The 13,506-nt window shown below is 45.2% G+C and overlaps 1 protein-coding gene across 3 annotated transcripts in view; it reads left to right on the forward strand.

Annotated features, from left to right (window-relative positions):
* The first annotated feature begins 654 nt into the window (after positions 1-654).
* Positions 655-13,506, forward strand: part of SEPTIN8 (septin 8) — a 132,451-nt gene continuing 119,599 nt past the window's right edge. Inside the window, exon 1 of one of the 3 annotated variants that reach the window (XM_040405735.1) lies at positions 655-888. In XM_040405735.1, coding sequence (XP_040261669.1) covers positions 859-888 — 30 coding nt within the window. In that variant the 5' untranslated portion in view covers positions 655-858. The remainder of the gene's footprint in view (positions 889-13,506) is intronic. The other 2 variants (XM_040405727.1, XM_040405744.1) reach the window with 2 other exon arrangements.

The following is a 13,506-nucleotide window of genomic DNA, read 5'->3' on the forward strand; positions in this document are numbered from 1 at the left end:
GTCTATGCTGTGCCCCGGATTTATTAGGGGTTTAAGAAAACAGGCAGAGATTTATCATCTCCCTGCACCAGGTTTCTGGTGTAAAAGAAGGCAATTCGGTGCTGCAGTAGATGTCTGTTCAGGTGCACAGATTCCCAGAGGATGTGCCTAATTTATGATGATGTCTGCGCCTTGACGTAAATGAGGCGCATTCTCTGATAGCGCTGGCGATATCAAGACCGTCAGTATTGATAAATCTCCCCCAGTGTCTAGTGAGGAGCAGAAAGCATCTAGAGAAGGGGGGTGCTTTAGTAAATGGTAAAAAAAAATTATAGGGAAAGATGCGCCAAATTTATCATACACATGCCCCACTTTGATAAACTTGGAGCATCAGCTCTAAATTGTAGACAGGACTCTTTTTAATGAGTTTCAGTAGGCTGTTCATACTATAACATATATGTACTGTGTTAGTTATTATTTTTTAACAATTCTAGCTGTCAGGTCAGCAGCTCTCCGACAGAGGGCGCCAAAGTAGCAGTTGATTTGAGCATCCCCGCTCAGCAGTTCTATATAGAGATCTACGGAGTATATAACCCGTGCTGGGATCGGCCTCCACACTCCTCTCATCGGCTCTCGCTGGAACTACAAGTCCCAGTCTGCTTTGCGGACAGAGGGCGGTGCCAGGCTCTTCTCAGCGGCCTGATACCCAGCCCTAGCATATAACCGCTGCTGCGCCCTCCACAAACCCGTGGGAGGCGACAGGGACGCGGTAATGCAGAGGGGAGTTTCCAGGAAGTGCAGTGGCCATATTGGATCCCATTGAGAGCCAGGAGCTAGGATTGCATCGATTCAGACGACACAAGCTCGGGAGACGTCAGCATGGCCGCCACTGATGTAGAGCGGGCAAACGTGAGTACAGGAGCCGGGCACAAGCAGTGGGGAAGTTGTAGTGCAGCTTGTTAGGTGCCCTGGGCAGGGCAGCAGCTGGCACATCTGGGTCCATGCTTACTCTGGCTGCAAAGGATGTACAAGCCCCAGTAACATGTATGCGGGCACCTTTCCTGGCATGGATGTGTGAGTGGCACCACTTTGTTCTTCCCAAAGCAGAGACGCATCACTGGCCTGCATTACCACAGTTGTGTGGTGTTGGCAGCTGGCATCAGCAGTGGTATTTCTATAGGTTTTTTGTTGGTGAGGTGTAAAATTGACTTTTTGTTATTTATTTTATAGAAATATGATATTGTGTATATAACCAGAATAATCTAGAATGCCATACATTGTGTATAGTATCAACATGTTGAGCTGCGTTTGCATTTGTTTGTTGGACATGTGGTTTTTAATGAAGGGGCCCCCTTGGCACTTGTGATTGGCAGGTTAGACTGGGTCTTATCATTGGGCCTCATGCACACGAACGTGAATCCACTAAAACACGTATACCGGCCGGATGTGTTCTGCATTTTTTCCTTCCACCCCATGTTAGAAATGTTTGTTTTTTGTCCTCAAAACAGACAAGATTAGGACATTTTGTGGAACAGGCCTTCAGATGCGGACAGCACACGTTTTTGCAGGCCTGTTGGAATGAATGGGTCTATATCTAATCTGCAAAAATGTTGACTCAAAACATGGTTGTGTTTGTGTGTTTTTTTTATTTTTTAATTTTTATAACTAATGTGTATAACTTACATTGATAATGCTGAGAATGTCCCTGCCAGCGCTGCACTCCCCGGTGTAATTAGGCTGCCGCTCCTGGATGCACGTAGTCCCGGTCTAGATACAACCCACAATGTACACGGGTTGTTCCTGCACAGTCAACGCTTGGTCAGAAGGTGCTGATCGTGGACAACCTGGATTGAATGTCCCTAAACACAGCCCAAGATATGTGCGGCTACACGTTTCTTCTGCCGCAGGAAGTTGTTTGTGGCACCGATTCAAATGAATGGGCAACCATCAAAACCGGGGCGGCTCTTTTCATTAGTTTCCCTCTTACGAAACCCTTATGCACATGACCATATTTTCCATCCATGTCCTAGCTGCAATTTTTGCATATTGCACATGGGTGGGTTCGAAAAAAAAAAGACAAGAGTACATCTACAGTGGGGGAAATAATTATTTGACCCCTCACTGATTTTGTAAGTTTGTCCAATGACAAAGAAATGAAAAGTCTCAGAACAGTATCATTTCAATGGTAGGTTTATTGTAACAGTGGCAGATAGCACATCAAAAGGAAAATCGAAAAAATAACTTTAAATAAAAGATAGCAACTGATTTGCATTTCATTGAGTGAAATAAGTATTTGAACCCCTACCAACCATTAAGAGTTCTGGCTCCCACAGAGTGGTTAGACACTTCTACTCAATTAGTCACCCTCATTAAGGACACCTGTCTTAACTAGTCACCTGTATAAAAGACACCTGTCCACAGAATCAATCAATCAAGCAGACTCCAAACTCTCCAACATGGGAAAGACCAAAGAGCTGTCCAAGGATGTCAGAGACAAAATTGTAGACCTGCACAAGGCTGGAATGGGCTACAAAACCATTAGCAAGAAGCTGGGAGAGAAGGTGACAACTGTTGGTGCGATTGTTCGAAAATGGAAGGAGCACAAAATGACCATCAATCGACCTCGCTCTGGGGCTCCATGCAAGATCTCACCTCGTGGGGTGTCAATGGTTCTGAGAAAGGTGAAAAAGCATCCTAGAACTACACGGGAGGAGTTAGTTAATGACCTCAAATTAGCAGGGACCACAGTCACCAAGAAAACCATTGGAAACACATTACACCGCAATGAATTAAAATCCTGCAGGGCTCGCAAGGTCCCCCTGCTCAGGAAGGCACATGTGCAGGCCCGTCTGAAGTTTGCCAATGAACACCTGAATGATTCAGAGAGTGACTGGGAGAAGGTTCTGTGGTCTGATGAGACCAAAATAGAGCTCTTTGGCATTAACTCAACTCGCTGTGTTTGGAGGAAGAAAAATGCTGCCTATGACCCCCAAAACACCGTCCCCACCGTCAAGCATGGGGGTGGAAACATTTTGCTTTGGGGGTGTTTTTCTGCTAAGGGCACAGGACAACTTATTCGCATAAACGGGAAAATGGACGGAGCCATGTATCGTGAAATCCTGAGCGACAACCTCCTTCCCTCTGCCAGGAAACTGAAAATGGGTCGTGGATGGTTGTTCCAGCACGACAATGACCCAAAACATACAGCAAAGGCAACAAAGGAGTGGCTCAAGAAAAAGCACATTAAGGTCATGGAGTGGCCTAGTCAGTCTCCGGACCTTAATCCAATCGAAAACCTATGGAGGGAGCTCAAGCTCAGAGTTGCACAGAGACAGCCTCGAAACCTTAGGGATTTAGAGATGATCTGCAAAGAGGAGTGGACCAACATTCCTCCTAAAATGTGCGCAAACTTGGTCATCAATTACAAGAAACGTTTGACCTCTGTGCTTGCAAACAAGGGTTTTTCCACCAAGTATTAAGTCTTTTTTTGTTAGAGGGTTCAAATACTTATTTCACTCAATGAAATGCAAATCAGTTGCTATCTTTTATTTAAAGTTATTTTTTCGATTTTCCTTTTGATGTGCTATCTGCCACTGTTACAATAAACCTACCATTGAAATGATACTGTTCTGAGACTTTTCATTTCTTTGTCATTGGACAAACTTACAAAATCAGTGAGGGGTCAAATAATTATTTCCCCCACTGTATGTGCTGTCCGCTTCAGTCGGTCTGTTTGGCAAATGATAGAACATGGAAGAGAATAGCCATTTCTAGTGATGGAAGTAAGAAAAGTGCTGATTGCACACAGAAGGTGTCCCCTTTTTTTTTTTTTTTTTTTTTTTTAGGATCCATAGTTTGCAGACCAAAATACAGACCCAACATGTGCAACAGAAATGGACTGTAGTGAGGGCCTCCTCCATCCCGAACAGTATGGAGGCTGGATATCTGAGAGGGAAGCCTATGGCACTTACAAGGTGGATGACCACATTGGGGCTTCCCATAGATGGGTAATCCCTGGAACTGAACCTGTGGGGAAACCGGAGAGGAGTAAGGAAGAACATGTGTTCTTCATGATCACTCAGTCCCGAAATACAAGAAGCCAACCTCTGATGGTGGTCTGCTTTACATCCGCCCACTTCTGGTAGTAACTGCTCCTGGACGTTTGCTGGTGATGTCTATTGTTTTTGGTTGTTTCCTATTTAAAAGGTTGCAGTTTCTGATATTGATGACCTATCCTTGGGAAACCGGACAACCCCTTTAATGTCTAATTCTTATTGTCTGGCTGCTAAAAGAAAAGGTGTCTCCTGGAGTGGTCTGAATGGCCACTATATGAGGACACGGCCTTGTGCAGTAAATTAAAGGGAGTCATTAATGGCTCTTAAGGGTTAATGTACAGACAGGGGTTGATCTGCTGAGCTGTCAGGGGGTGTCTTTTTACCCATGTGATGTTGACCTTCCCCTTTCATGTGCCTGCCAGCTGTTTGACAGCGGCTCTGAACTCTGCCGCCGGGTAATCTTGCCCCTGCTTGGCTCAGCATAGTGGCCTTTATAAAATGGAGATTCTCTGCCTGATGCACATGTACAGTTGTGAGGAGCGGAAACTTTGTCACCAGCAACAGATTCACATGTTCGTTCTCACCAATCTTCTTGTATCTGATTCCTGCACGTTCCTGACCGTATCTGGAGTTCCATCATGTATTTTTTCTTTATTTTTTTCTTTTATGCCTCCTGATACCTGGCTGGCAAAACCCATATTGGGGTCATCTGGCTGATTGTTGTCACATCTAATGTTTGTGGTCACCGACTGTTTCAAGCCTTTAGGGTATATTCACATGCAGCAGTTTTGTTGCAGATGTTTATGCAACTACTCTATTCATCTGAATGAGGCTTGTAGAAACTGGTGGTTCCTGATAAAACGTCCACATTCAGATGAATGGAAGTCATTTTCAGGAGCAGAAATTTCTGCAAGACCCCTACATGTGTGAATGAACCCTAACTTAAACGGACTCTCCAGGACTTGACCATCAATGGCTTATTCTGAGTTTCCCCTGAGCCCATTGGAAAGCAGATGTAATTCAAGAGGATTCCCATGTACGGTGGTAATAACCATTTAGCTAGTATGGAGAGCAGCTCCCGCTCTGGAGGACGCCGCAGCCGGACGTGTGGTGGCGTTATCCCGGTAATGAGGTAGAAGTCTGAGTTGGGATGGGCAGAGCATTGACTTGTCACATGTGCTGCCAGCTGTAGGTGGCTTTCGCTGCATGCTTGTTCTTTGGGGTGCTTCATTTTCTAGCCTTCCTTTGACAACAATGACTTCTCTATACTGTAGTCCTTGTAATGGGAGTAATAATGTCTTATGGCAAAGCTACAGGAATCATGTAAGTCAGGGTTGGGCTGTTGTAATCTCTTTATACTGTTTACTTATTTGATCAATCTATGCCAGGCCATGCCAAAGACCCTAGAGCCTCACTACTGGTGCCAAGCTTTCTGAGCCATTGTCTTACCATTGTACGTTCTGAGAGCACAAATTTGCAAAATTACAGTTTAGCAAAGTGACTGAAACTGTGGACTGTGGCTCGTTCATTCTTGATATTTACTACTCCTTTGTCGGGGCTGGAGCCCAGTGCCCTGAGGCATCTAGGAAGTCACTACTGCTGTCTAAATCCCAGGGTTGTAGGAGACCAAACCAAAAGAGTGACCGCTCCATATCCAGGAGTAACTGCCTCAAATCCACCAGTAATATAGCCTGATCTCAGAACTGCTGGTGAACATTGCACTTGGTGGCATCGATGCACTGCTCTGCATGGTCTTCCTGCCATACTTACTATCTATTCAGAAGAACACGGCAGGGACATTGAGGTTGGCTTTACTGTTCTATTTACATTGCTGATGCCATTAGAGGTAAACTAAACAGGAGATGTATCGGCCCACATTTATTAATGTGATTGTGCCAAAGTTTTGTGCAATTTGGCACATCTAGTTTAAAAAATAAATAAATAAAAATACAGCACCTTGCTTGCCTATGGGGAATGGTCAAAGAGCCAGCATATTATGCCACTGGTATAATTGATGATATCCATAAAAAGATGGTCAGTGATTCCCCCGTGAAGATGTCTGTGAAGGGTCCATGTGTTCCACATTCACTGTTGAAAATGGGATTTCCGATTGTCAATGGTCAAACCCACTATCTGGGTTCTGTCGGTGGTTTTCATGGACTTATAGACCTTCAATGGCTGTGTTTGGCCAGCATGACAGACCACAGTAACTCGCCATCTACAGGATTACAAAGTCTGCCCCATTATGTTTAATTTTAAATATAATTGTGGTTGACTACACTATTCAGTAAAGTGGTATCCTTTTGTATACTGCAGGATGTATACCACGTGACATATACCGCTTTATGTCTAGATTAGTCATGTCCTCAGCTTGGTGCTGAATTGCCATTGAACTTATAGATATGAATAGGGATCTGGAGAATGGTGGCCTTTTGATCCCTACCTTGCTGATAATTGAGAGGTGGTTGCACATGGACAATCACTTTTCTGGGATTTCAGAAAATAGCAGCGTATGCATACAATATGGTGAGTCTCATTCACAGCAGCTGTAAGCTGGGGCAAATATATTAGCATATCTCTATAATGTTATGTCCAGGATAGGAATAGCCTCTTAAAGGGGTTGTCTCATCATAGACAATGGGGGCATATCGCTAGGATATGCCCCCATTGTCTGATAGGTGCGGGTCCCTACACCAAGAACAGAGCAGGGAAAGGTGGTGGAGGGCGCACCGCACCATTAATTTCTATGGGGCCGTTGTTTCCGTCGGGCCCATAGAAATGAATGGTAGCGGTGGCCGCGCAAGTGCGGTGCGCTCCTTTTCACTAGTATGGGGAGAGCGCTTGGTGGTGGCTGGAACCCAGGAAACCGGGGATCCTCCAGCCACTGCTCTCCCCACTCCGTTCTTGGTGTAGGTGCGGGTCCAACCTCTGGGACCCGCACCTATCAGACAATGGGGGTGTATACTAGCGATCTGCCCTCATTGTCTGTGATGGGACTACCTTTTTCAAGTCACGTCCTAAGCACATTTACCTGAAGTGGTGCTGAATTCCTACAGGTTCTGTAAGAAGACCCAGCAGGTACCAGAGAGCCACATGCTGTTCACAATTACTGTTCAGTTCATTTCCCGGCTAAGATGATGGGGGTTGTATTGAACTTGGTAAACTGCATTCACGTATAGTTCCTGGTAGTTTTATTATTTTTCAGGTCTGAAATTTTGGTATATGTGTCATTCAGTTGCTTGTTTTAGCAGTCAATGTAATTTCTCATTCTCTGCAAGATTTGCCTGGGGCCGGGATTTTATATGTTCCGCTTTGCAGACCTTGTATTCGTGATAAAGATGAGTTTGGACAGTAGAAATGTAGGGTAAAGCTCTTCCCCCATTTCTACACGCACATTCCTGTGAACATTGCAGAAATGTCTACATTCCATAGCTGAAGACTCGCTTCCAGAATAAATATTACTTGCTACAGAGCCGAAAAGTTCCCAGGAGCCAGGTAGTCACTTGCTGGTGGTTTTCCTTCTGTAGAAGTTCTTCTCTTATGATCGTATTGACTGTAGTCACACTTGCAGATTACAGTCTAGTCTCTTCTTGCAGGAGACTTCTCAGCCATGCTACTGCTTGGGCTTCTGTACCTTCCTGATGGCTGCTTTGGAGTGAGTGACTGAGCAGATGTGATCACCAGCACTCCGCTCATTAGGCTACCTTCACACTGGTGTTTTGGCTTTCCATTTCTGAGATCTGTTCAGGGCTCTCACAAGCGGTCCAAAACGGATCAGTTTTGCCCTAATGCATTCTGAATGGAAAAGGATCCGCTCAGAACGCATCAGTTTGCCTCCGCTCTTTTCACTGACACAATCTGGCATAATAGAAAACGGATCCGTCTCCCATTGACTTTCAATAGAGTTCATGACGGATCCGTCTTGGCTATGTTACAGATAATACAAACGGATCCATTCATGACGGATGCATGTGGTTGTATTGTAACGGATCCGTTTTTGCAGATCCATGACAGATCCGCCCAAAACGCGAGTGTGAAAGTAGCTTAGGTGGATAGGCTGCATACTTTGAAAACCTAAGTAAATAGTGGTCTTCACTGAATCATTTTTACCAGTATGTAAAAACATTGTTTCCCACCATTTCTTGTCATATTCATTTTATAGATCATAATAAATGAAGCATATTTGCCATTTACATTCTGTTGAATAAAAACAACCCAGTTGTTATGACACTTATTTTTTTCACCTAGTATGGCGCCACCTGGTGTTTAAAGTGTGCACCTCAAACTGTACTGAATCCTGCTAGTCAGGCATGCTCAGTCACTACTCCCCACAGCCAGGTCTCTGCATCGTGAGCCCCTGTTGTATTTGGTATTCTTTCCTCTCATTCGTGTCCAAGGAAGCATGTACTCAACATGTTTTAGGGTTTTAACTGTACCTGGCCATACAGAAGTTATTTTTTTTTTGCCCTGAGATATCATAAAATGGAGTTGAAATGTTCTGTTAATCACTGTCCAGTCTTGTATAAGAGCAAAAATAATGTAGTTCCTACACTTCCTAGGCACAGTGGCCTGCACATTCTTCTCAAGTAGTCCTATTAGGCCTCACCTACTTATTGTAGCATGGCTGAAACTAGGCCACCTCCCGTAACTGTGGTCAGAACAAGACCAACTCTCCACCCCCCAGTAGTCATAATAACAAGGAATTACTCAGTCTTCCATCCCACATGTAATTACAGCAGGACTACCCTTCCCCTTATAGTCGTCACAACAAAGCCTCCATCAGCTGTGCCGTCACCTCCCAAGCTCATGCAATAGAGACTGATACAGGATGAGGACATAGCACTTTCATTATATGACTGCCAATGTGGATCCTCTGCCCTGCAGGAGCAGTGCCTAGATGTGTCTACTGGAAGAGATGGATCTGGGTACTGTCAGTTACGATATCTAGCACCAGTCGGCAGTAGGTTGAGGAAACCAAACACGCAACACTGGATATGGTCATGACGAGCATTATAAAATCCATTGATTTTCATTGCTGGTTGCAGTTCATGGCCAGGAAAAAGATAAATCTCCACAGTATAGGTTTGATCAGTGGAAGTCTGTCCACCAATCACAAGAGTGGGGTCTTGTTTGGTTGTCACTCCCTTCAAGGTCTATGGGACTGGTGAAGATAACAGAGGACAACCTTTGACTATCTCCATTTTTCCTGTATAGTTTAAAAGGAGCGTGAATGTGTATGTTTTCCAAGATTTAGGTCATCAGTATCAGATTGGTGGGGGTCTGACACCCGGTGCCCCCGCCAATCTGCTGTTTGATAAGGCTTTTCTCTCAGTTTTCCCTTGGCCAGTGAAGACATTTTCATCGGTCACGTGTCCTAGGCACAGCTCAGGCCCATAGAAGTGAATGGGGCTGCACGTGATGCCAAGCACAGCCACTATACAATGTACGGCACTGCTTGGTAAGCACAGAGAAGGCAGAGGCGCTCACTGGTGAGCTTTGTGCCTTTTCAAACAGCTGGTTGGATCCCCACCGATCACATACTGATGACCTATCCTGAGGATAGGCCATCAATATTAAAGGGATTCTGTCATGACATTTGAGGCCTATAACCTAAACATATGGCCAGGTCCCTACTAATAACCTGAATCTGAAACTGTCCTTATTAAATCTGCCTGTGGCTCTATTGGCACATAAAACAGGTCATTCAGCCAGATCCCGCGCGTGCGCACTAGGTATAACCTGATGCGCCCGTGCGGACTCTGCTCAACGAGGCCGCTGCCAGAAGTGCGCATGCGCCGGCCGGCGCACTTCGCTCAAACCTGCCTTGACCGCCCTCTCACAGCCGCACGGGATCTGGCTGAGGGAGCGGACGATTTCGGAGGCGGTGCTGAGGTGAGGGAGGCGGCTCTATAGAAAGGGAGGGCGGCGATTTCTAGTGGGAAGGCGGCGCTGGGCACCAGACTGAGATGGCTGCAGCCGGGCACACTGTATGAAGTCCCCATGGGCACCTTAGGTAGGTGAATGACAGGTTATAAAAACCTGTTTTATGTGCTAATAGAGCCACAGGCACATTTAATAAGGACAGTTTCGGATTCAGGTTATTAGTAGGGACCTGGCCATATGTTTAGGTTATAGGCCTCAAATGTCATGCCAGAATCCCTTTAAAGTCTTGAAAACCCTTTTAACTACCACTCCATTCATATGGCATACACAGGACCTCCTTTCTTGTGATCAGAGGGGTCCCAGCAATTGACTCCTTATCAGACACTTATCACCTATTCTGTGATGATAGTTGACAGACGTAACTGACATTTTGACAGCCCTTCTGTACATTACTGCTTTTCTATCCAGCTTCTCTACTAATTTCACAGTATGGTATATCCGCCTGTATGGCTTGCTGTATTGGCGGCCAGATTGTGATTACATTTAGGGCTGTGACTTACCTGCCCTTTGACAGTTCTATCTTGTGTGTGCGTATCTTATCCTAAAAAGCACTCTGCAGTCAGTCCCTGGATCCAGATGAGAGGCATAGTCTTTGGCAATTGAATCGACCATTACATACCTGTTTTTTTAAGAACTCTTGAAATACCTCTGTCACCCTGATTTAATATTTTAATATGTGACCCACTCAGCCTAGATCAGCAACTGTGGCCGAACAGCACATTTTTTGAGAATATAGTGTAGGCAGCGCTTAGTCTGCATTTACTTTATGGTAGAAAATCCCCTGCTTCTGTGTGCCAGTTGGCCACAAGCTACTGTTGACGGATGATATTCTTATGAGGGGCTCGGTGGCCTCTGTGTGTCACAATATTCCTTTCTGTTCTCAAGGCATTAGGACACATGAAAGCAAAAATGGCACCGGTCAATGATTGCTCAGTGTTTAAGCTTTTTCCATTAAGCAGTTATGAAAAGAGCCACCTCATCACAGATGTATTGTACAGTGTGCCCCCAGTAAATATTTCCCAACCCTCGTGTGGGAACAGAGGCTGCAGCTCGTGGGTGGCATACAAGGTCCCCCCCCTCTGGTGGAGTATTGCCTAACATTCAGTAGAACGGCTTGTGCTTCTATAACTTCCATTCCAAGCTGAGAGAAAAATATGGTGGCCGGGACCCCGGCCTAGATCGTAAGATGCTATGAAGGTGTTTATCACCAGGACAGGCCTTGACGCCCTATTAAATCCCTAAAACATTGACTGAGAGGTTGCTCTACCACCCACTAAATGAGGGATTGTCACCAAGTTTTAGGCTATAGAGATACGGACATGCACTGCTAGATCGCCGCTAGCATGTCCGCAATATACCTGTCCTATAGGGCTGTGTGCTTTTATTTTCTTTAAAAAAGGATTTTAGAGATATGTAAACTAGTCTTGTAAGGTGCCCAAGGGGCTGTACGAACCTTCCTGGTGCCCAGCCACGCCTCCTGTGAAGGAGCCCAGCACCGCCTATGTCCTCCGAATCTGATGCCAGCACAGGGAAGGAACACTATACCGGCACTGCGCATGCGCGAGCTCGCGGCAATCTATCGGTGACTAAAGGTGGAGATTCGGAGGACATAGGCGGTGCTGGGCTCCTTCACAGGTGGGCGTGGCTGGGCACCAGGAAGGTTCCTACAGCCCCTTGGGTACCTTACAAGACTCATTTACATATCTCTAAAATCCTTTTTTTTAAAGAAAATAAAAGCACACAGCCCTATAGGACAGGTATATTGCGTACATGCTAGCGGCGATCTAGCCGTGCATGTCCGCAGCTCTATAGCCTAAAACTTGGTGACAGAATCCCTTTAAATTTTGAATAGGGCATCATTCTTAGATCAGTAGGGCTCCTACTTGGAACCCGCACTGATGGGATGTTTGAAGAGGTTGAAAGGTTGCAGTACATTGGACTGACCATTGGTTTGTGCCACAGAACACTGTAGATTTAGTAGTGGCGCAGAGTATTTCAGCTGTGTCCTATTCACTTGAAGTGCCTAAGAAAGTGCACTGCACCCTTTTCACGTTATAGACTCCTTGATGTAGAATGTATGTGTGTCCTGTTTTTATGGGTGTTGTCGCCATACCAGCCGCTCTATTCTTACTAACATTTCAAGAGAGCCGCATGCTTGGTTGACATATATTACGGAGTGTCGTCTGTAGAATTGTCTCGGGGTCTTGTGGTCTGGCTGCCTCAGCGTACATGAAGGTTCCTGTGCTGAGGTGTAACCAGAATGACTGGAATGTGTGACACACTTGCTTGTCCTGCAGAATCACCTCTGTTTTAGTGTCAAGGGTGGGGTGACACCTCACATTCATACACATGTATATCTAGATGAGGAAGAGTGGTCACCCAGTCCCCAAATTACTTAATTGGTGTATGTGATGTTTGCCAAGAAGACCGACAAGATTAATAATATTATTATTATTATTAGCCAATACATCTGAAAAGGAGTATACATACATAATACAGACAATTGCACTAAGTATGAACGAGACGAGTTACAGACTGGTACAGAAGGAGAGAGGACCCTGCCCGCGAGGGCTTGCAATCTACAAGATGCAGAACACTGGCATTATTAATCTCTTTTCTTTCCGTCTATTGTGTTGAGGGGAAATGCAGTGTAAGGGTATATTGGGCATTATACCACATGCACACCGCTGTAACGGCAAGCTCCCTTGTACAGTGCACTCTGCTGACAGCGGTCCCTTGGCTAGACTGATTAATGGGCTTACAGTGAACCGGAGAGCGTTCTTATCTGAGAGCAGACATCTGTTGCTGGTGGGATAAGCATGCCAGAACACTGCAGTCTCAGACTACCTGCTCATTTATCAGCATACTGATGCTAGTGTCACATGTAATAATTAGGGCAGGTCTGACAGCCAGTAATGTTTTTTTATTTTTTTTCATTTTATCACAATTTGTAAGTTTCAGCTGGAAAAAAAAAATAATGAATTTGCTTCAGTGTCATCTACCGATCTGTATGGCAGGGCATATGATGGTCATATAAAGGGATCCACAGACTTCAGCCAGAGAAGAAGGCTCTGTTACTGTAGTGGAGCAGTTTTGGCATCTTCTGAGTGATTTCTTTCCTTCTCAATCCTGCCCAGACCGCTATGACAACCTCTGTCTGCAGGGTTTGCTTCCCAATCATCTTTGGTCTCAAACTACTGCAGCCCATCTCCAGCCTCTATGGTGCGCCATAAATTAATTCCAGCGCTAGGCGAGACCCTTTAATATAATTCTGACCCAGAACAGACTCCTATTGCCTTCCTCTCTCCTTTGGCTTCTCCTCAGCTCCAGTAAGTGCTCGCCACCACAAATATTGAATTAATCCAGCAGACAATGACCAGTTGGAGAGGGGGGAAAAAAGTGCAGTAGTTTTAGAGTAGATGATGCCTACATTATACGGTATTATATCTGCCATTAAATGGTTGTGCCGTGTTTCTGTTATCAACTGCATCCAACCTAGAAAAAGTAATATACCTACTGCCACCCTTCT

The sequence above is a fragment of the Bufo bufo genome, chromosome 1 (assembly GCF_905171765.1).
Source record: "Bufo bufo chromosome 1, aBufBuf1.1, whole genome shotgun sequence".
In the NCBI taxonomy this organism is placed as follows: domain Eukaryota; kingdom Metazoa; phylum Chordata; class Amphibia; order Anura; family Bufonidae; genus Bufo; species Bufo bufo.